This window comes from Cebus imitator, unplaced genomic scaffold (genome assembly GCF_001604975.1).
Source record: "Cebus imitator isolate Cc_AM_T3 unplaced genomic scaffold, Cebus_imitator-1.0 Scaffold44, whole genome shotgun sequence".
In the NCBI taxonomy this organism is placed as follows: domain Eukaryota; kingdom Metazoa; phylum Chordata; class Mammalia; order Primates; family Cebidae; genus Cebus; species Cebus imitator.
The window spans coordinates 4951904-4972305 of record NW_016107359.1 but is presented as its reverse complement, the minus strand read 5'-3'; the positions used below and the strand labels follow the sequence as shown (position 1 = coordinate 4972305).

General features: G+C 44.2%; 1 protein-coding gene and 1 non-coding gene across 4 annotated transcripts in view; both read right to left on the bottom strand.

Moving 5' to 3' along the window:
• Window positions 1-20402, bottom strand: part of MTMR12 (myotubularin related protein 12) — a 91921-nt gene that overhangs the window by 4242 nt on the left and 67277 nt on the right. The window contains exons 9-16 of one of the 3 annotated variants that reach the window (XM_017526818.2): window positions 16857-16963; window positions 16105-16229; window positions 13081-13159; window positions 10671-10741; window positions 7845-8017; window positions 3791-3958; window positions 2591-2752; window positions 1813-1872 (exon numbers count right to left, since the gene is read on the bottom strand). In XM_017526818.2, the coding sequence (XP_017382307.1) occupies window positions 1813-1872; window positions 2591-2752; window positions 3791-3958; window positions 7845-8017; window positions 10671-10741; window positions 13081-13159; window positions 16105-16229; window positions 16857-16963 (945 nt within the window). The remainder of the gene's footprint in view (window positions 1-1812; window positions 1873-2590; window positions 2753-3790; window positions 3959-7844; window positions 8018-10670; window positions 10742-13080; window positions 13160-16104; window positions 16230-16856; window positions 16964-20402) is intronic. The other 2 variants (XM_017526819.2, XM_017526820.2) reach the window with 2 other exon arrangements.
• Window positions 3603-3712, bottom strand: LOC119470921. The gene has a single exon (XR_005199898.1). It is a non-coding gene; the product is annotated as a U6 spliceosomal RNA (small nuclear RNA).

Below are 20402 nucleotides of genomic sequence, written 5' to 3'. Positions count from 1 at the left end.
GGTCAGAAGGTCATGGGGGTCCCCAGTGCTCAGAGGAGAAGTAAAAAAACATGGAGAAAAGCTGTTTGTTCAGCTCTTTTGCTACTGTTCATTTGAAGTAAGAAGAGATAACTTAATTTTCAGGCTTACTCTAAAACTCTCTAACATATTTCCATCAGTGGTTCTTCCTTGTAAAAAGATATTCTTTATTGTAAAGAAAATTATTTCCATATTATGAAATATGGAATAACAATAAAAGTATTAAAAAGAAAGCAAGACCATCCATAAGACCACAACTTGGAAGTGACTAGGATTTCTGACTTTCCATCAGGGACAGAAGAGACGAAGGCGAGGAGTCAGTGGCCTCTCTTTTCTCCATTGTGAAGCTGTGCCAGGCAGGGCAGAGACTAAACTGAACCATCACCCAGTGCTTCCTCCTGCTCGGTTCTGTGCTTAGTACTCACATTCACTGAGCACCTCATTCTCAAAGTCACTATTATTGCCCCATTTTTCAAACGAGGAAACTAAGGCACAGAGGGAAGCAATCTGCCGAAGGCACTCTGCTCAGTGCCAAAGGTGGTTCAAACAGTCTGGCTCCAGAGCCTGAGCTCTCTACTGAGCTCTCCTTGGTCCTGGAAGCCCTCTTCTCTCTATCTCCCAAGCGAAGAGAGCACTCAAGACCAGCTGACATGCAAGCAGCTCTACAGGCCAAAGCCTGGCCCGAGCCTGCGGCTGACATTGAGGCTGCACACTGGAGCAGGTCCCTCCCGTGTGGCATTCGCATGGCAGTGCCACATGCTGCTCAGCCCCTGCTTCCTCGGACTCTCGGCAGAACTTCCCCAGGCCACTAGGCCATTCAACACGTCACCCCACCTGATATCTGGTCTTCTTACCCAAGGCTTCAAAGCTTCTTGTTGCCCCGTCCCAACTGTGATTTAGCTAGTGCGACCTGCAATTCTCCACCCCTTCAGCTCAGTGCTTTCCCACCCACCAACTCTTGTTGCTCAGGCTGGCTTTCCCTATCTCCAAGGAAAAGGGACGACTAGAAAAGCTGCGTCTGAGGGCCGGGCGCGGTGGCTCACGCCTGTAATCCCAGCACTTTGGGAGGCCGAGGCGGGTGGATCACCAGGTCAGGAGATCAAGACCATGCTGGCCAACATGGTGAAACCCCGTCTCTACTAAAATACAAAAAATTAGCTGGGCATGTTGGCGCACGCCTGTAGTCCCAGCTACTCGGGAGGCTGAGGCAGGGGAACAACTTGAACCTGAAAGTGGAGGTTGCACTGTGCCACTGCACTCCAGCCTGGCAACAGAGTGAGACTTTGTCTCAACAGCAACAAAAAAGAAAAGCTGAGGAGAGAAATGAAATCCATTATTGGAATGGGGAGCCTAAGGCTCTCCCCTGTAAAACAAGGGGTCGTCCTCGCCATCTCTGAGGTCCCCTGCCACTCTGGTACAGCGCAGTTTCAGTGGTCCTAATCCGGCGCTCATGAGAATGTGCATGCAGCCACCAGGGGGCACAACACACTGAAGAAAAACTGATTTCTGCCCAAGCTGTTCTGGGGAATTCTGGTCAAACTGGCAGGAGACGCTCAACTAGAAAGGGGAAACTCCACCCTGGGCCTATGGTCCCTAAAAGGGCAGAGTGGCCATTCTGAGTGGCTCACCAGCCAACATCGCCTCTGCTGGCTGTGGCTCACCTAGGTCCCCAGTCCCGTTTAGAATGGAACCAAATCTGACACCAGAAAGGGCCAGGCTTTCTGGAGCACCTCCAGATCACGCAGGATGAGGATGGCATGGAGAAAGCAGTGACACACATCGACTTGGACTTACCATCACTGCTCTCTCCTTTGCGGACTCTGTGGGGGAGAAATTCTGGGCCTGGAGACAGAGCTAGGAAATGTCAGTTAAATAATTCATCAGTTAGGGAACTTTGGGATTATCAACTAAAATGAGTTTTTGACATTTGTGGTTCATAGCATAGGTCAGCAAACTGGCCACCCCTCAGGCCAAATCTGGCCTGGTACCTGTTCTCATGAACACTGGAACACAGCTATGCCTACTGTTCACCTACTAACTAAGGCTCCTTTTTTTTTTTTAAGTAAAGGAATAAAGAACGGCCACTCCACAGGCAGAGCAGCCTAAGGCTTCTTTTGTACTACAACAGTGGAGAGGTAGTTGTGACAGACTTTGTGGCCCTTGACAGAAAGAGTTTTGTAACCTGTGGTTTACAGGCACAGCTCATTAGGAAAGTCTTACTATTTATTATAATAAATGAACTGGTATCAGCCGAGTAAAACCCATGCAATCAATGTGCCTTTTACTCACACACACACAGGCGGGACGAGAGGAACGATTCCATGGAGTATGACTAGGGTAGCAGCATCCTCAGTGACATTTGGCAAATGGCCCTGTCACACCAGGGTAAAGGTGATTTGCTGAAAGCAAAGGATTCTAATGGGCCTTGACAATTTGACCGTCACAAATCTCGACTCTGCATACTGCTTCGAGGGGTAGGACGTGCTGGCAGACAGCATCCATATGTATCTTGCATCATTACATGCATGGGATCTGGGCAGATGAAGGGAATTTAGACATGTGGACATCTTACTTTGAAGCGCATTCCTTTCCGCTGGCCTTTGTCCAGTTTTGGCTTTTCCACATAAAGAGGGTTTTTGAGCAATGTCTGGGCTTTGGGTTCAAACTGCACAGACCAATCCCACACGGTGAGCAGATTCAAAGGCTTGCTTTGTGTCTCCTGGCCTTCTCTACCCTGCCAAAACAAGCACAGGTCACAACGGCTTCCCGGGAGGGCTGAGGAAGGCAAACACATACTTCTGGAAACAGGCACCAGGAAGCGTGCTCCCACCCTGCCCTGAGAATGAATAATCATGGGCACTTTATTTTTAAAGGCTGAGGCTACCTGTGGTTATTCACTACATGCTGTTGGTAGGGGAGGAGGGCAAGAAGGAGGACACTTACTTTCAGGCAGTCTACACGCCAGCTGCTGTGCTGGGTGCTTCCACAGCCTCGCGAGGTAACTGTTGTTTTTCCAATTTTACATCTGAGGAAACCAAGGCTCAGAAAACTGAACTGCCCAAGGTCACAGAACTGGAAACTCACTAGGCTGGGCTCTGAAAGCAGGGCTGTCGCTCCTATTGCCCTGGGAGATTTGGTAATCTCCCAGCTCAAGCAAACCCTGCAGCCCTCAGGAGGCTGCTCAGAAGCACTGAGATTAGCTGGGAAAGCTATGCCTGTGGACACAGCCTCAGGAGGGACCAAAGGGGATAAGATGAAACGAAAAGCCTAGCTTCCCTGCTCTGCTTGCTCTCCATTCTCTTCACAGAGGAATTCCAGGCATTAAGCAGACGAAAGGGAGGACATCTGGTCTGACTGTTTTTGAAACGGACAGCTTTGAATTCTGCTTAATTTCTCAGCTTCAACACTTGCTTCCAATTCCAATTATTTACCATGTGACCACCGGTGAGTTACTTATCCTTTTTAAGCCTTAGCTTCCTCCGGGATAATAAAAAGCATAAGCCACAGGGTGCTGTGAGGATTAAATATTAATACCTAAGAAGCTCTTAGAACAATGCTTGGTATATAGTGTTAAATATCTTTTTAAAAATGCGGAGTGTCTCATGAGTTTGCATGTCATCCTTGTGCAGGGGCCATGCTAATCTTCTCTATATCATTCCAACTTTTTTTAGTGTATGTGCTGCCAAGGGAGCGCCATTTTTAGCTTCAGTATTACTGCATACTTGTGAGAGGGAGCCTCTTCAATACACAGGTTCCTAAGAGGGACTCTTACCATGTTAGTATCTTTTTGATGAGGCGAATTGAAGAAGAAGGTGCTAAAAATAGGTATGTATAGGCTATCTGACAGAACAGTCAGATAAGTCTCTGTGAATTCAAATGCCGGGGGATGCTGATGCACCAGCTGCCAGACACAATCTAGGAAAAGCAGGAACACGGGAACCTGCATGAAAACAAGATACGTTACTTGGTGGGCAGAGCCCAAAGCAAGCCATCCTGAGTTCAGGGGCAGCCACCTCCACAGCTGTGGAATAACCACTTCTGAGGACTTTGTTCTCTGGGAAACTCAGGATTCTCCATTCCATCCCAAGTGAGAAATATGCTAAACTGAAATCACATGCTTGTGGAATCACGTACCTATCTGTGTCAGACATTTCAAAGATGAAGTATGTAAAAATCTCATTATGGATCAGAGTTACAGTGAGCATCTGCAACTGATTCTGATAAAGGAAAACACTAACATAGAACCCCAATTAAGCAAAATTTTACCTCCTCCAAAAAAAAAATTCCATTCTTCTCATCGGCAGTACTACACTACCAAAAAATGTACTTAATTATGATTGCCACTTTGAACTTTGTCAATAAAAAGTAATGGGCAGGGGGGAAACTTCCATTCTCTACCTGGCCACACACTGACTAACAGGGTTTGATCCTGGAGACCGACCTGGAAGGAGAGGCCTCCTCTCTACCCCTGCAGTGAGGGCCCAGAAGACAATGGGGATGGGAGACAAGGCAGAAGCAGTGAAAGTGAGTTTCAAAATGTATGTTTACAAATCCGCAAGCCTCCTTTATTAGCTCCCAGGGGGGAGCTCTTGATGAGCAGGGAGAGTGGTTTCTAGTGTACTCTGTCATTTATAAAGCGCTTATCCTCCCTGATTCACCAGTGATCCTGCCAGGGGCTAAGATAAGCTATGTTATAGTCTCTCCCTTACAGAGGAGGAAATGGGGAAGATTTGAGATGCTGGAAGGCTGGCCCCAGGGTCTCACACAGGGCTCCTGAGAGAGAAGAGTCGGGATGCAGCTCCTAAAGCCGCTTCAATCAGATCACAAATGTCACCACCCAACTTTCCTTCAAAACTCCAATATGTCCACGTTGAGATGCAAAGAAATATTTGTACAGCAGCTTTATTTCACACTTCATTTTATGCATAGTATCATTAAATAGAGTGGAAAATATCCGAACTGCACTGTATAGGCATGGCAATAGGCTCAGAAAATATGAGTGAATTCTCCGAGGGCTGGGTAAACAGCAGATCTGGTCTCTTCTTAGACCTCAGACTCTTTCCCCATTAGACATGGTGCCTGCCAGTCCCCCTTTTCTCAAGATATACAAAAACATACGGCTAGGCATGGTGGCTCATGCCTGTAATTCCAGCATTTTGGGAGGCTGAGGCAGGTGGATCGCCTGAGCCCAGAAGTTTGAGACCAACCTGGGCAACATGGCAAAATCCATCTCTACAAAAAACACAAAAATTAACTAGGCATGATAGTACGAGCCTATAGTCCCAGCTACTCAGGAGGCTGAGTCAGGAGGATTGCTTGAGCCCAGGGGGTTGAAACTGCACCAAGCCATGACTGCACAACTGTATTCCAGCCTGGGCAACACAGCAAGACCATGTCTCAAAAACAAAACAAGGCCGGGTAGCGTGGCTCACACCTGTAATCCCAGCACTTTGGGAGGCCGAGGCAGGTGGATCACCTGAGGTCAGGAGTTCGAGACCAGCCTGACCAACATGGAGAAATCCTGTCTCTATTAAAAATACAAAATTAGCCGGGCATGGTAGCATATGCCTGAAATCCCAGCTACTTGGGAGGCTGAGGCAGGAGAATCTCTTGAACCCGGGAGACGGAGGTTGCAGTGAGCCAAGATTGCACCACTGCACTCCAGCCTGGGCAACAAGAGTGAAACTCCAGCTCAAAAAAAACCCAAAACAACAACAACAACAACAAAACTCTTCTCCACACAGTATTGGCTCTCTGCCTACCATGTTATGTAAATGCCATCAACCTTTCAAATTAGTTCCTTAAAGTCCCTTGGACTGAAAGATGTGATTTCTATTCAGCTCAATGGGACACAGAGGAGTCCAAGCCAGGCCTGAAAGAAACCATCTAGCTCAGTGAGAGAGACCTGGATCACCCCAGGAACCCACCAAGCCCATGACATCAGGAGCCATGGCTCTGCCCACAGCATTCTGTGTCAAACTGTTCTGCACCACAGAGAGACATGCTGACTACCTGGAGTATGAAAACCACAAGTCATGCTGCTTGGCAGGTGATTTGATTAAAGAAAGTTTGTCTGTTTTCAGTTTTCTTTCTACCAATCATCAAGAGGGCAGCCAAGGGAGTGTGTACAGCTGTCACCTGGACATGTATACCACAATCTGGGGGACTCATTTTCACCAGGTGACCTCAAATGCTAACTCTCCTGTGCCTGAACTTGGAGGCCCAGGCCTGGAGTGATTCATCCAGACAGAAGCAGAAGAGGCTGTGGGCATAGTCCCACACAGGCTACCACTAAGGCCCTGGTAACAGATAGCATTAACATAACCATGTGCTTTATTTCCTTTTTTTTTTTTTTGAGACAGAGTCTCACTCTGTCGCCCAGGCTGGAGTGCAGTACTGTGATCTTGGCTCACTGCAACCTCTGCCTCCTGGGTTCAAGCAATTCTCCTGCCTCAGCCTCCCGAGTAGCTGAGACTACAGGTGTGTGCCCCCACACCCGGCTAAATTTTTGTAATTTTAGTAGAGATGGGGTTTCACCGTGTAAGTCAGGATGGTCTCAATCTCCTGACCTCACGATCCACCCGCCTCGACCTTCCAAAGTGCTGAGATTACAGGCGTGAGCCACTGCACCTGGCCCTTGTGCTTTATTAAAAAAAAAATTATGTGCAAGGAAAATTTACTAAATGTCTGGGCGTGGTGGCTCACGCCTGTAATCCCAGTACTTTGGGAGGCTGAGGTGGGTGGGACACCTGGTTAGGAGTTCAAGACCAGCCTGGCCAAACATGGTGAAACCCCATCTCTACTAAAAATACAAAAAACTAGCCGGGCATGGTGGCACACACCTGTAATGCCAATTACTCTGGAGGCTGAGGCAGGAGAATAGCTTGAACCCAGGAGGTGGAGACTGCAGTGAGCTGAGATTGCACCACTGCACTCTAGCCTGTGCAACTGAACAAGACTCCGCCTCAAATAAAACAAAACAAAACAAAACAAAAAAATTGACTCTGAAAATCTAAAATCATTCAGCTCCAAAATCCAAAACTTAAAAAAAAAAGAACTTCATTTATTTTGAGACAAGGTCTCACTGTCACTCAGGCTGGAATGCAGTGGCACAATTATGGCTCACTGCAGCCTTGACCTCCCAGGCTAAAGCAATCCTCTCACCTCACCCTCCCTAGTAGCTAGGACTGTAGTCAGGCACGACCATGGCCAGTTTATTTTATTTTTTGGTAGAGACGGGGTCTCTCTATGTTGCCTAGGTTGGTTTCAAACTCCTATTCTCCCAAACTGCTAGGATTACAGGTGCAAACCACCATGCCTGGCCTCTAATTTTTGGATTAAGGATGCTCAACCAGTAATGGAGTGGAAATATTCCAAAATCCAAAACAATTTGAAATCTGAAACACTTCTGGTCCCACGACTTTCAGATAAGGGATATTCAACCTGTATTTTCGGTAGAAAACCTGCACCTTGCATATCTATTCATTGCAAAGACGAATTTAGTAGAAAAGGTAGAAGTCTTCTTCACTGAGTTACTTTATATTTGTTTTATTAGTAAGTATTATTCCCACTATAAAATATGTATACACTTTGGTGTACACAATTTAGAAAACTCTGAACATACTTATTAATATCTCTTTCCTCTGAGAAAGTTTTCACTATTATTTAAAGTATTCAAAGTCATCACAAAATGAAATGATCCCAGTTTTCTTAACAAACCTGTTTGGCTTACGCTTTGCAAGCAGTAACCCTACATCTGAAGGCAGGTATTAAGAGACTGCGTAGTTCTCTCCATGACAGAAACAGTCTGCAGTGAGGAAACTTACCTCTTCTTTGTCATTCTGGCGGAGATGGTTGCAGCGATCCAAGAAACAGTGGCCACCCATGACCCACTCCTTTTGGATGAGGCTCTGGAAACCAATTCTGGTTCTGCAGTGGGGGTCCATCATCAGTTGCACCAGAGAGGAAATGAGACAGCAGAGGTCGGACGCATTCTCCTCTAGGAAGGGCCCCAGCAGCAGTGCAAAGAGGAAGGAGGGCATAAAATGTTAGACAGTTTCAGAATGCTCTCATTTGTACAGTTAAAAGTAGGATTCCCAACACCAAGGTCTACTATTAATGGTCATGCTCTTATTCCCTAAATGCAAGGGCCAATGACAAAGGGTTAGGTTTTCAAACTGAGATGAACTGCTCTAGCATGTCTAGTACAGGTTCCGGCATACACTGGGACTAAGTATGTATTTGCATACTGAATACATAAATGCAGCACTGCAAAGCTATTTTCAGCATGTGGGGGTCTACATGTGCCACACCTACAGAGACAGTAGAATCATTTACATAATGATGACCTGCCAGCTTCCGCAGGCCAAGACTAAAGCCCTTCCTTCCTGGGGTGTGGAAGCCTCCATCACTGAACTCACTGCTTCACGGCTCAGCTGCTTCTCAAACTCACCTCAGACCTCCCTTCCTCCACTCCTAAGTCCTCCACTAACTCTACTTTGGAGAAGGTTGAATATTTCTTGACTGTAGCAAATTTATTACTATTTTCAGCTCTAAGCCTCTGTCCTCTTCTGTTTGAGGAGCACAGAGGTGCCTGCTTCTCTGCCTAGCCTAGGAAACTCTAAGGTTCTATCCTTTCCTGTTTGAGGAGCACAGAGGTACCTGTATCTCCTGCCTAGGAAGCTCTAAGGCTCTGTCCTTTCCTGTTTGAGGAGCACAGAGGTGCCTGCTTCTCTGCCTAGCGTAGGAGACAAATTCTCCATGGTCTACTTCCACATGCCCACTTTTCATGCACTTTCCAAACCCATCTGATGAAAAGTCCACTCACATACTCGTTTAACATTCATGAGCTAGAGCAAAGGAACCACATGTCTTTATCTCTTAGAGTTTTAAGATCCTAAAAGTCAGAGTCTACATCCCCAGTTTCCCTTTTACAAAAGTAGGTGTGACTCAAGTTGTTTTTTTAAAAAATGCCCATGAGGAGGATGGTGCTAGTTATCACTGGCATTAGAGAAACTTAAGAATGAATTGTAACTAAGAGGTGCTCATACTGTGATAACTCTCTCATTTTGACTCCTATAATCACAGAGCACTTTGGGTCCAAGCTTACACTTCTACCTCCAGGAAACAAGCCTCAGCTATGGGATGACATGGGTTACAGACAAATAGATTTTTATTTTTGTCACCTAGTGTTATCAGTTTTCAAAATGAGGTTTTCTTTTTTTTTTTGAGACAGAGTCCCACTCTGTCACCCAGGCTGGAGTGTAGTGTCACAATCTTGACTCACTGCAACCTCTGCCTCCCAGGTTAAAGCAATTCTTGTGCCTCAGCCTCCCGAGAAGCCAGGACTATAGGCACACAGCACCATGCCTGGCTAATTTAGTAGAGATGGGGTTTTGTTATGTTGGCTAGGCTGTTCTCGAACTCCTGGCCCCAAGTGATCTGCATGCCTCGGCCTCCCAAAGTTTTGGGATTACAGGCATGAGCCACTGTGCCCAGCCACAAGTTTCATTTTTAAGAAACATTTTCTTCTTGGATCTGAAGGGTGTTAATGATAATCCTAAGGGTAATGGGATGAGGGGCTAAAAGAGATTTCAGAGGTGAGACAATTCAGTAGTTCATCTAGGAGTGAAGGACGTCTCAGTTCCATCAGTCAAAGATTCAGGTTTCACTTTATACAACTCTGTGATTAATGCGTTCTGGCCCCGAGTCCTTCTATCCCTTAGACCTCCAATCTTTATCCCTCCTCCTTTTCACAAGTTGCTCAATACTCAAATAATGCTCTGTTCTGTCATTGCTGGTTAGATCTTTTTCAATAGCATACTTAAGGCAACTCTCTCATTAGGTTGTAAATGACTAGAAGGCAGAAGAACAGAGCCCAGCACAAGGCAGGGGCTCAATAAATGTATTCAAATCTAAGTCGGTCAGCCAGTATCAGATGGACAGAAGCCACAGAAAGACACATGTTCCAGGCTGCCCTTAGAACCTAGGGCCAACAGAGAGTTTCAGAGAATGAGAAAAGCTTGGGGGTATCAAGCATAAGACAATCAATACTTAATTTACAGTGTGGGGCCATACGAAACAAAATTATTTCTAAACAGCAGGTAAGGTTTTAGCTTAGATCTAACTAGTTACAGCACCAATCTTCGTTGCGTGGTGGTTTACACTTGCTCTCGCCTGATCTGAATGTTTGCATCATGTACGGCAAGTTAAGCCCACTGAGGAAAAGGAAATCACAGGCCACCAAGTTTCTATGGTAACTGTATAAAGTGGTTAAACACAAAGATATAAAAATAACAAAGTCATCCATGGAGCTCTTTATATAAGAAGGATTATGAAAAGATTTTAACTTTAACCAAGCTCAGTTAATACAAAACAAAATCCAAAACATTAAGAAATGTGAGCTTTGGTAAAGATACCAAACAATTCCTTCTTGGACTGTGAATAGGTCTGCCAAGTTTGAAGTGAAAGAATTTTGTTTTAAACTCTAATACTGAAATCCAAGGCAAATGATTCCAAGGTTAGGGAGAAAGGAATGGGATTTCTACGCTATCTCACTCCTTTCGTTTCCAAATACATAAAGCTACATATACAAAAATTGAATCTCAAGTGAAGAAAAGTAGAAATCATCCTTTGTGTTTTATATATATTACCTAAAAGAAGAACGTTCATGTTTTGTGCTTCCATACATTCTGTAATCTCTATTGCTTTCTTCAGGCAACGTCTAAATAGGAAAGAGACAAGAAAAAGGGGCATTAGTTCATAGGCTTGGTAACATAAACAGTAAGTAGTTTAGAGATAGTCTGACTTGATCTTCAATCTTCTCTCTTATTTTTTTTTCCCCACAATAAAATCCTCCAGAAAAGAAACTAATTACCATTTACATTATTTAGATACTGGGATAAACTCCTGCCCATTAGAAATTGAAAATTTTCAGAAGGGAATCCTAAAATTGATGTGAAAATACTCCTAGTTGATTTCCTTTTTTTTGAGATGAAGTTTTGCTCTTGTTGCCCAGATTGGAGTGCAATGGTGTGATCTTGGCTCACCTCAACCTCTGCTTCCTGGGTTCAAGCTATTCTCCTGCCTCAGCCTCCCAAGTAGCTGGGATTACAGGCATGTGCCACCACGCCTGGCTAATTTTTTGTATTTTTAGTAGAGACAGAGTTTCACCATGTTAGCCAAGATGGTCTCGATCTCCCAGGCTCAGGTGATCTGCCCGCCTTGGCCTCCCAAAGTGCTGGGATTACAGGTGTGGCCACCACACCTGGCACTAGGTGATTTCTAAACTAGACATTCTTATTAAAAACTCATGCCTGAGTCTGCTGGTGAGCAAGACTCATAAAAATCCATATCTGGAGAATGCGAGACATATCCAGATTGCTTTATTTAAGGTGACCTGCTGAAGGTATCACTGTGGCTAAAAAGCTCCAATATGCTCAGAAATCCTTTTTGTCTCTCTCCACACGTTATTCCGTTTGTGACTGTGCCGCTATTCCCAGCTTTGATTTGTCTCTCATGTATAACTGGGAGCCTTCACATACGGTGTCCTCTGCCTCAGAGGTGTCTTCTGCCGCCCAGCCGCTCTCCCTTCCCACACCCCGACTCTTCATCTGGCTAGATATGCTCACTCTTCTCTGCCCACCCCACACAAAAAGAAGGGTTCTTTGCTTTTATAACATTTATCACTGTCTGCCGTTATAAATTCAAATTATGAGACGTGTAGCAGGATATCTGAAGCAGTTAAGTGTCTGGAGGACCATGGCTCCTTTCCACAATACTCACTGCAGAATGGAGAGAGAATGCCTGTGAGGCAGTAGGAAGCACTGCTCTTCCTCCTGAAATGTAGCCTAGCATGAGCTGTTCTCTCACCCTGATCATCACTTCTGTTTTGTACCTTTCTCTGTTATCTCCTCTATTTAACGGGAACAGAGAAGAGCTACTCAATATAGAAATTAGGAAAGGCAATATATAGCTCTGTTGTCTGGAACTTTCAACCTAACTCCCAAACCAAAAATAACTAACTGACTTTAATCATGCTTTTTTTTTTGCTTTTGTTTTTGTTTCTGTTTTGAGATGGAGTCTTGCTCTGTCACCCAGGCTGGAGTGCAGTGGCGCAATCTCAGCTAACTGCAACCTCTGCCTCCCGGGTTCAAGTGATTCTCCTGCCTCAGCCCCCCGAGTAGCTGTGACTACAGGCATGTGCCACGACACCCAGCTAATTTTTTGTATTTTTAGTAGAGATGGGGTTTCACTGTGTTAGCCAGGATGGTCTCGATCTCCTGACTTCGTGATCCACCCGCCTCGGCCTCCCAAAGTGTTGGGATTACAGGCATGAGCCACCACGCCCTGCCTAATCGTGGTTTTTTGTTTTGTTTTTGATATGGAGTTTCACTCTTGTTGCCCAGGCTGGAGTGCAGTGGTGTGATCGTGGCTCACCACAACCTCCACCTCCCTTAAGCGATTCTCCTGCCTCAGCCTCCTGAGTAGCTGGGATTACAGGCATGCACCTCCATGCCCAGCTAATTTTTTGTATTTTTAGTAGAGATGAGGTTTCTCTATGTTAGGCTGGTCTCGAACTCCCGACCTCAGGTGATCTGCCTGCCTCAGCCACCCAAAGTGCTGGGATTACAGGTGTGTGCCACTGCACCTGGCCTAATCATCGTTTTTAAAAACACAGGTAATATATGTATAAGACACAAGATTCAAAAAGGTATTCAGTGAAAAGTCAGTATTACTCCTGTTCTCACCCCCGATTTCCTCCCTGGAGGCCAGCACTGCTGCCTCAGAGATAATTCTGGGTTGTCACACTCTTTCTGTGGTATTTCAATGCCTTGTCTGTAGGGTACATCTCCTTGTAACCAGGTGGCATGTTCATAAATTCCTATCAAATGTGCATAGATATAAGTAGCAAATGTAAAATCTAGCTGAGCCCTGAAGAGAACATGTATCTAAGAATATTTAACTGTGAAACATCAAACAATTACATTATTTGTCAGTTTGATCTACTACCCTGAGTTAGACAACTGTAAAATTCATGAGTAAAACAATGGTTTGAAATACCTGATTATGTCAAGCCAGCTGCTACTTTCCAACAGAGAAAACCATTTTATATCTGTGTCCCAAAATTCAGTGCTGTTATCTGAAAAAAGAAAAAGGAGTAAAGACATCAGGTCATTGTTCACTGAAATACTTGCCACAGAAATCCTGTGTTACTCAACTGTATCATTCAGATTAACAGTCCAGACTCAAACTGCAGAATGCAGGCACAGGACTTTAGGGCCATTTCAAAACTTTAGCTGAAATGGTTTTTGAGCTGTAGGTCTCTAGAAGGTTGTAGTAATCAAAAAGAGATCTTTATTGCTGAAATAAGAAATTCCTACAATGCATACACAAAGCCATGGTTCATCCTACAAGTCGACAGACAGTAACATGCTTTAGGGCAGAAATAGTTGACATCCAGGCTGCTATATTCTGATGCCATGAAAGCCTAAGGGTCAGACTTGATTTTCATTAGAATCTCAATGCACAAGTTCCTACACCCAGTATACCATGACATGGCTCCCCGCTACATGCCTTATAAAACAGAGAACCTTAAATCTTACAGAAGTCCAACGTATTTAAAAGTTGCAAACTCAGGCTGGGTGCTGTGGCTCATGTCTATAATCCCAACACTTGGGGAGGCTGAGGCAGGAAGATCACTTGAGGCCAGGAGTTTGAGGCTGCAGTGAGCAATGATGGTGCCACTGCACCCCATCCTTGGCAACAGAGAAAGACCCTGTTTCTAAAAAATGAAAAAAAAGTTGCAAACTCAAATTAAGAAAAGGCAGATATCCCTGGAAGTCCTGAGTGATTGAAATAAAACTAGAATGAGTGTCCTTTATTAAACAGTAAACATGTATTGTAATGTTTTAGTTTGAGTTAGAGTCATACATTGCTGTTTCCCCTGCAAGGGTATAAGCCCTTGGTGTTATATTCCTCTTTATCACCAATGCCAGCATAGTTAGTATATACAAGGGACTTTAAAAGTATGTGAAAACATGGAATCAAAAGACGAAAATAAAAAATATAAACTTTATTTCTCAACATAAGCTCCATCAAGTTTAAGACACTCTCATAAGAGATGATACCAGCCATTTAGTTCACCCGTAAAGAACTGAGGGTCCTGGGAATTTAACCATGTCATTGCAGTCTATTTTACATTATTAACTGGAAAAAAAAAAAAGGGTTCCCTTTAAGGATACACACACACACACATATTATTTATTTTTTGAGATGGAGTCTCACTCTTGTCACCCAGGCTGGAGTGCAATGGCATGATCTTGGCTGACTGCAACCCCCGATTCACTGTCCTGCCTCAGCCCCCTGGAGTAGCTGCGATTACAGGCACCTGCCACCATGCCCAGCTAACTTTTGTATTTTTAGTAGAGATAGGGTTTCACCATGTTGGCCAGGCTGGTCTCAAACTCCTGAACTCAAGTGATCCGCCTGTCTCAGCCTACCAAAGTGCTGGGATTGCAGGCATGAGCCACTGTGCCCGGCGAGTAGGTTTGCTCAACTTTAACTCTTCAGTCAGAATTGTGTAAGCTGAACCATCTGAGATGTCTATGGAGTTGACGATTGTTTCTTCTGCTGTCGGTCCTCTTCAATTACGGCAGAAAAAAGATAAATTTTTTCCTTGCAAACTGATGTGGACAGTTTGCCGCTGCAGGCTTCATCTTTGACATCATCTGCTCCTTCTTAAAAATGAGTTGTCCATTTGTAAACTGCTGATTTCTTTGGGGCATTATCCCCATAAACTCTTGTGAAGCATCAATAATTTCACCATTCCTCCATCCAAGCTTCACCGTAAATTCAATATTTGTTTTTGCTTCAATTTTAGCAGAATTTGTGTTGCTCTGATAGGAACTGTTTTCAAACTAATATCTTACCCTTCTTAGCTCTTTAAACTAGATCCTGCTCAGGTATGTTATAAGTTAATATGAATTATTTTGGGTAAAAAAGTTTTGAAATTCATGCATAGTTTTTGTATAATATACATTTTCCATGAACTTTCTGAAGACCCCTTGTACAATGGAAGCTCAATAAATGCCACTGAACGAATCCTAAAATAGTTAAGAATTTGCTAGGCTAAAAAGTCCAAGTTAGTTCAGGCAGTGACTCACACCTATAATCCCAGCACTTTGCGAGGCCAAAGTGGGAGGATCGCTTGAGCCTTAGAATTCAAGATCAGTCTGGGCAACATTATGGGACTCTGTCGCTACAAAAAAATACAAAAATTAGCCGGGTGAGGGGGCGTATGCCTGTAATCCCAGCTACTTGGGAGGCAGAGGTGGGAGGATCACTTAAGCCTGCGAGTTTTAAGGTTGCACTGAGTTGTGATCGTGCCACTGCACTCCAGTCTGGATGACAGAGGTGAGACCCTGTCTCAAAAAAAAAAAAAAAAAAAAAGTCCAAGTGAGGAAAAGTTACCTATAGGCATGACAAATCTCGGAGCATAAAGACTCATTCCAGAATGAAGAGAATCAATGAGTGACTGGGCAGAGTTAAACATGAACCACCAGTAGGCAGCCTGGGCAGGAACACTGGTGTAGCTGGGACTGGCATGTTTCATTTTCTGCCTTGCACATTTCTGATAAAACTTTTAATATTGTTAGAAACTGTATATTCCCAATCATGGGAAAAACAAAGTATTTCCACTTTGGGAAAAAGTCTACTGAAGAAAACGAACATCATTCATGTTATAAATCACTGCAAGTCAACAAATATAAATACTACATAGTTCAAAAACTTTTAAAGGAAGAAATCAAAATGCTCACCACTGGACAACTGGTATGTTGAGGAAAGGGGAGAAGAGAAGGGTGGCTGTGTGATCACTGCCACAATAAGGAGGCGGGGGGAAGCCTGGAGAGAGATGGAGAGGGAAGTGTAGTGATGGCAGCCAGACCCCCGGCTCCATGACATCACAGCCCTGGGCTCTGCGTGCTATGGTAAGGAACCCAGAAAAAAAGGCAACGACTGTCACCTGATCTGTACGGCATGACTTTCCCCATCTGACACAAAGTTTTTGCTCAGTGTTCTTCTCACCTATCAGAAACAGCTGTTTAAACTTAGAGTATGCAGTCTGGATTTCCTGCAGGGATAGGAAGTTGCTTGACAGGTCTTCAGTTTTAACAATTTCATAGGGTGGCCTGTGGATGGTCTTGTAAATTCTAGGTACCAAAAAGGAATATGAGATTAGAAGAGCAAACACAAATTTTGCCTGAGGATTTACAATTTGCCATGATCTGTGTTAAGGGCTCGGTAGGCATTCTCCAATTTAAACTTCACCTACCAGGCAATTGTCTGGGACTCCTGTTCCCGGTCAACAGGGGTGGAAATGGAGGTGCACAGAGTAAAACTGCCTGACCCAATATCATACAATTTATAAACTGAGACAGCCATGATTTGGACCAAGGCAATGTGACTCTGAGTCTATTCCTTTTTTTTTTAATTTTAAATTCATCTACTTTTTAAAAAAAATTTGAAACATGCAGAAAGTAGAATAGTACAGTGACATGTACCATGACCTAAATTTGACAACTGTTAACATTACAGACATCATGTCACCTCCCTGCTGAAGACTTTAGCATGCACCTCTAAAAACAATGCAGGTGACATCCATGCAGGTGTTATACTGACTCCTTTCAAATTAACTCAAAACAATCACTATAAATTACATTTCCCTAGCACTAAGCTAAGAGTAGGTAAACAGAAATACACGTACTACTAAGAGCTGTTCCCTGCTTCTTGGAAAAAAAAACTGAATAAGAACAAAATATAGAACTACTAGTACTGACCTATCGAAGAAGCTCTTTTGGATTTGTAAAATGCCATCATCCTGTTCTTTGGGTAGTGCTGACATTTTCAAAAGGGCACTTCCATTGTGGCAGGACCAACACCATATCTGCAGAAAGAAAGAAAGATTTACCAGATATAATAAACACAACCCAACAGGGGACACACAAGCTTAGCATTTAAATGCATACATGGAAATTTGTAACTTCAGTATGAAATGGCTGGACATACTCAACTTTATTAAGCCTGGGAGTATTTAGTCACAATGGAAAAACATGATTTAGTTTTAAAAAATAAACAGGTCTAGGTGGTCAGACACAGACTTACGGTCTAACATACACCTTTTGACTTATCATCTGCATTTGATAACCAGATGATAACAATAGTATTATTTTATTATTATTTATTTATTTATTTGAGACAGAGTCTCACTCTTTCACCCAGGCTGGAGTGCAGTGGTGTGATCTCTGCTGACTGCAACCTCTGCTTCCTGGGTTCAAGCAATTCTCCTGCCTCAGCCTCCTGAGTAGCTGCAACTACAGGCACATGCTGCCATGCCCAGCTAATTTTTTGCATTTTAGTAGAGATAGGGTTTCACCATGTTGCCCAGGCTGGTTGCAAACTCCTGAACTCAGGCAATCCGCCCACCATGGCCTCCCAAAGTGCTGGGATTACAGGCGTGAGCCACTGTGCCCAGCCAACAACATTATTATTATTAGGATAGTAGCTATCATTCAAGTGCAGTGCATTACATGTCAGGAATTAGCTCATTTAATTGTTATGGTAACTCCCTGTGATAGGTATGATTCTTTATTCCCCTTAACAGCAAGAAACTGAGGCTTCAAGAGACTGAAGGACTTTCCCAAGTTGTACAGAAAGTAGCAGCAGTGTGACTCTAAAGGCTGTGTTGTATATGGATGGCAAAAAGTGGGCAAGTCTCATGAGAGAAAATCCACACTCGGAAGAATGGTATGTCACCTATTTGACATAACTGAATGCAAGGCTTGTGACATGCAACGTACCTCATCAGGTTGTGAGAGGGCAAAAAGATACTAAGATACTGTGTCTACCTTCAGAGGTTCAAGTTTCAAAAGGGAAATAAGCTTAGGAATATAAAAGAAGGTAGAATGTATTATATAACAGAAGAAAGAAATTTCAAGGAACAACAAAAAAGGGGAAGGAGAAGGAAGTCACATGAGTGACATAAGTGGCGGGCCAGGCTGTTTATGCTTTTTTCTGCCTTGGCAACAGGTTAAGGAGTTCAGGCTTTTTTTTGGGATACGGTGGGGGGTTTTGTTTATTTGTTTTTCAGGAACAAAGGTAGATTAGAACTGACCTTGGGGCCAAGTAACCTGCCAGTGGAGCCTAGAATGGAGGAGAGAGACAGACTGGTTGGACGGTGAGTACAGCTGTGGACTTTGAGCCCTGCATTAAAGGCCTGGCTAAGTGCTTGAGACTGGCTAAGGTCCAGACCTTGCTGTGCTGGCCAAGCCATTGGCCTGGGATCAAAGGTAAACCTGGAGGAAAGAAAGACCTTTTATACTTCAGCTGCCCAGAGGGGGCACCTTTTTGACACTCATCTGCCAGGTGTAAACCATACATTGGATATGCTAGCAGTAGCCTAGACCGAGAGTCAGAGATCAGCACGACAATCCAGGTGATATTGTGCACTGCACTTAGAAAATCACACGGGGAACTGGTTTGGGATTTCTGGGGAAGATAACGGAATCAGCACTGGGTATATTGGGTGTCTAGTACCAACAGGACATCCATGTGGAGATATTCAGGAGGCCCCTCAAATGAGAGGAAAGCAGGTCTGGAGCTCTAGACATGGGAGTTGATGGCCTGCTGCAGTGGGGGAGATGAGCCCACACAGAGAGGAAGGACAGAGCGACACAGAATTGCTTTAGAACTGCTGAAAACAGCAACAACTCCTCTCTTGGGGCCAAGCCATACTTTAAGATTCATGATGAGGCGGAAGTGTTAAACACTGAGATAATCAAAGGGCCCTTTGCTGTTCTTGTATTCCCTTTTCAATGCCATGCTAAGTGGTGTGCAGTAACCACCACGTAGTTTTCAGCTCTCTGCCAAAGGTGGTAAAATTTTGGTGCCCAGGAAATTGTGCCCCCTTAGTTGGCGCAGCTCACTTGGATAAGCGGGGAGATACTCTTAGCCATGACTGGATGGTGAGTTCTAAGAAACTAAGCATTCTTAGCCCTTTTTATCTCCTCTTCTGGAGCAGAAGGGGCAGAAGGCATAGTCCCTTGGTGATATCCAACTATAACTCATTTTCCATCTGGGGCACATGTAGTAACTTCCAATCATAACTGTCTCACCTCACCTGAGGCGTGAAGGGCCAACTCCCTTACAATTCTCTGTGTGAAACAGTAAACAGAAACAAGCAAAGTTCCTGGTCAGAGAGCCTTCTCACAGAAAGTGAGCAAAAAGTCTTCTACTGCTGCAATTTCTCTCTGGGAACTATGAGGGCCAGAATTCTTAGTTTGACTTCATAGGCAAGAATCACAGTTTGTTAATTTTTTTTTTAAAAAAAGGATTACTCATTATTTGGTATATTTTAAGGTCCCTCTCTTAATAGAGTCAAAAACAGCTTTAAGAGAACATTTACAATCTGGGGCAGAAGGCAATGTAAGGAAGCAGGAAAGGACCGTGAAGGAGGTCAGCAGGCCAAGGGAGTATAGTGTTTCCAAAGCCAGGACAGGAACTTAAAAGACAATGTAATCACAGTCAAAAACTGCAGTGCTGTGTGCTAATGGTATGGCTGGTATAAAAAAACAAAAAACAAAAAATAAAAACTGCAGTGATGTGGGGAAGTGGGGCTGCACAGGGCTTATGGACTTCTGCGTGGGAAATGTCCACAGTATGTGGGGAGTAGAAGTCATGCTGCAACAAGAAATGAGTACAGAAAATAAGTATAGACTCTTTAAATATGCTTGGCAGTACAAGGCAGAACAAGATAGCTGCGTGACAACTAAGGAAGTGCCTCAGGTTAAGGGAGACATAAGGATGCCTTCAAGAACAGACAGAGCAGAATAGACTTGGGAAAGGCAGCCATGGAAGAGGGAAGGCCCATGGAACTGGGCTCCAAACAAGGCAATCAAGGGCCCAGACAGATATCCAGATTATGTATGAAAGAAACAGGAGCCCAGAGAGAAACAACAGGAGGCTGAGAAGAGGGAAGCTGAGGGAGTTCTTGTTGCTGTTCTGGATCCTGCGGGACTAGGGGAAAGGTCGTCACTGAGAGTTAAGAATGATACAAAAAACTTGTAGGATGAAAACCTGTTCACCCAGAGAACAAGTCATAGGAACCAAAAGGAATACGTTAAATAGAATACGGCTGGGTGGGAGGAAGGCCCAGCTGAGGCAAGGCACCGACGGTTTTCATGGGTCCCGTTAAGTACAGTTTGCTGTTTAGTTTGAATAATCCATAGCAATGTTCATTTACCCCGGAGGAAAAAGAAAAAGATACTCAGGGTTGAAGAACAGCAGCCAAAGCCTTCAGAATAAAGGCAAGGACATGTATGAACTGA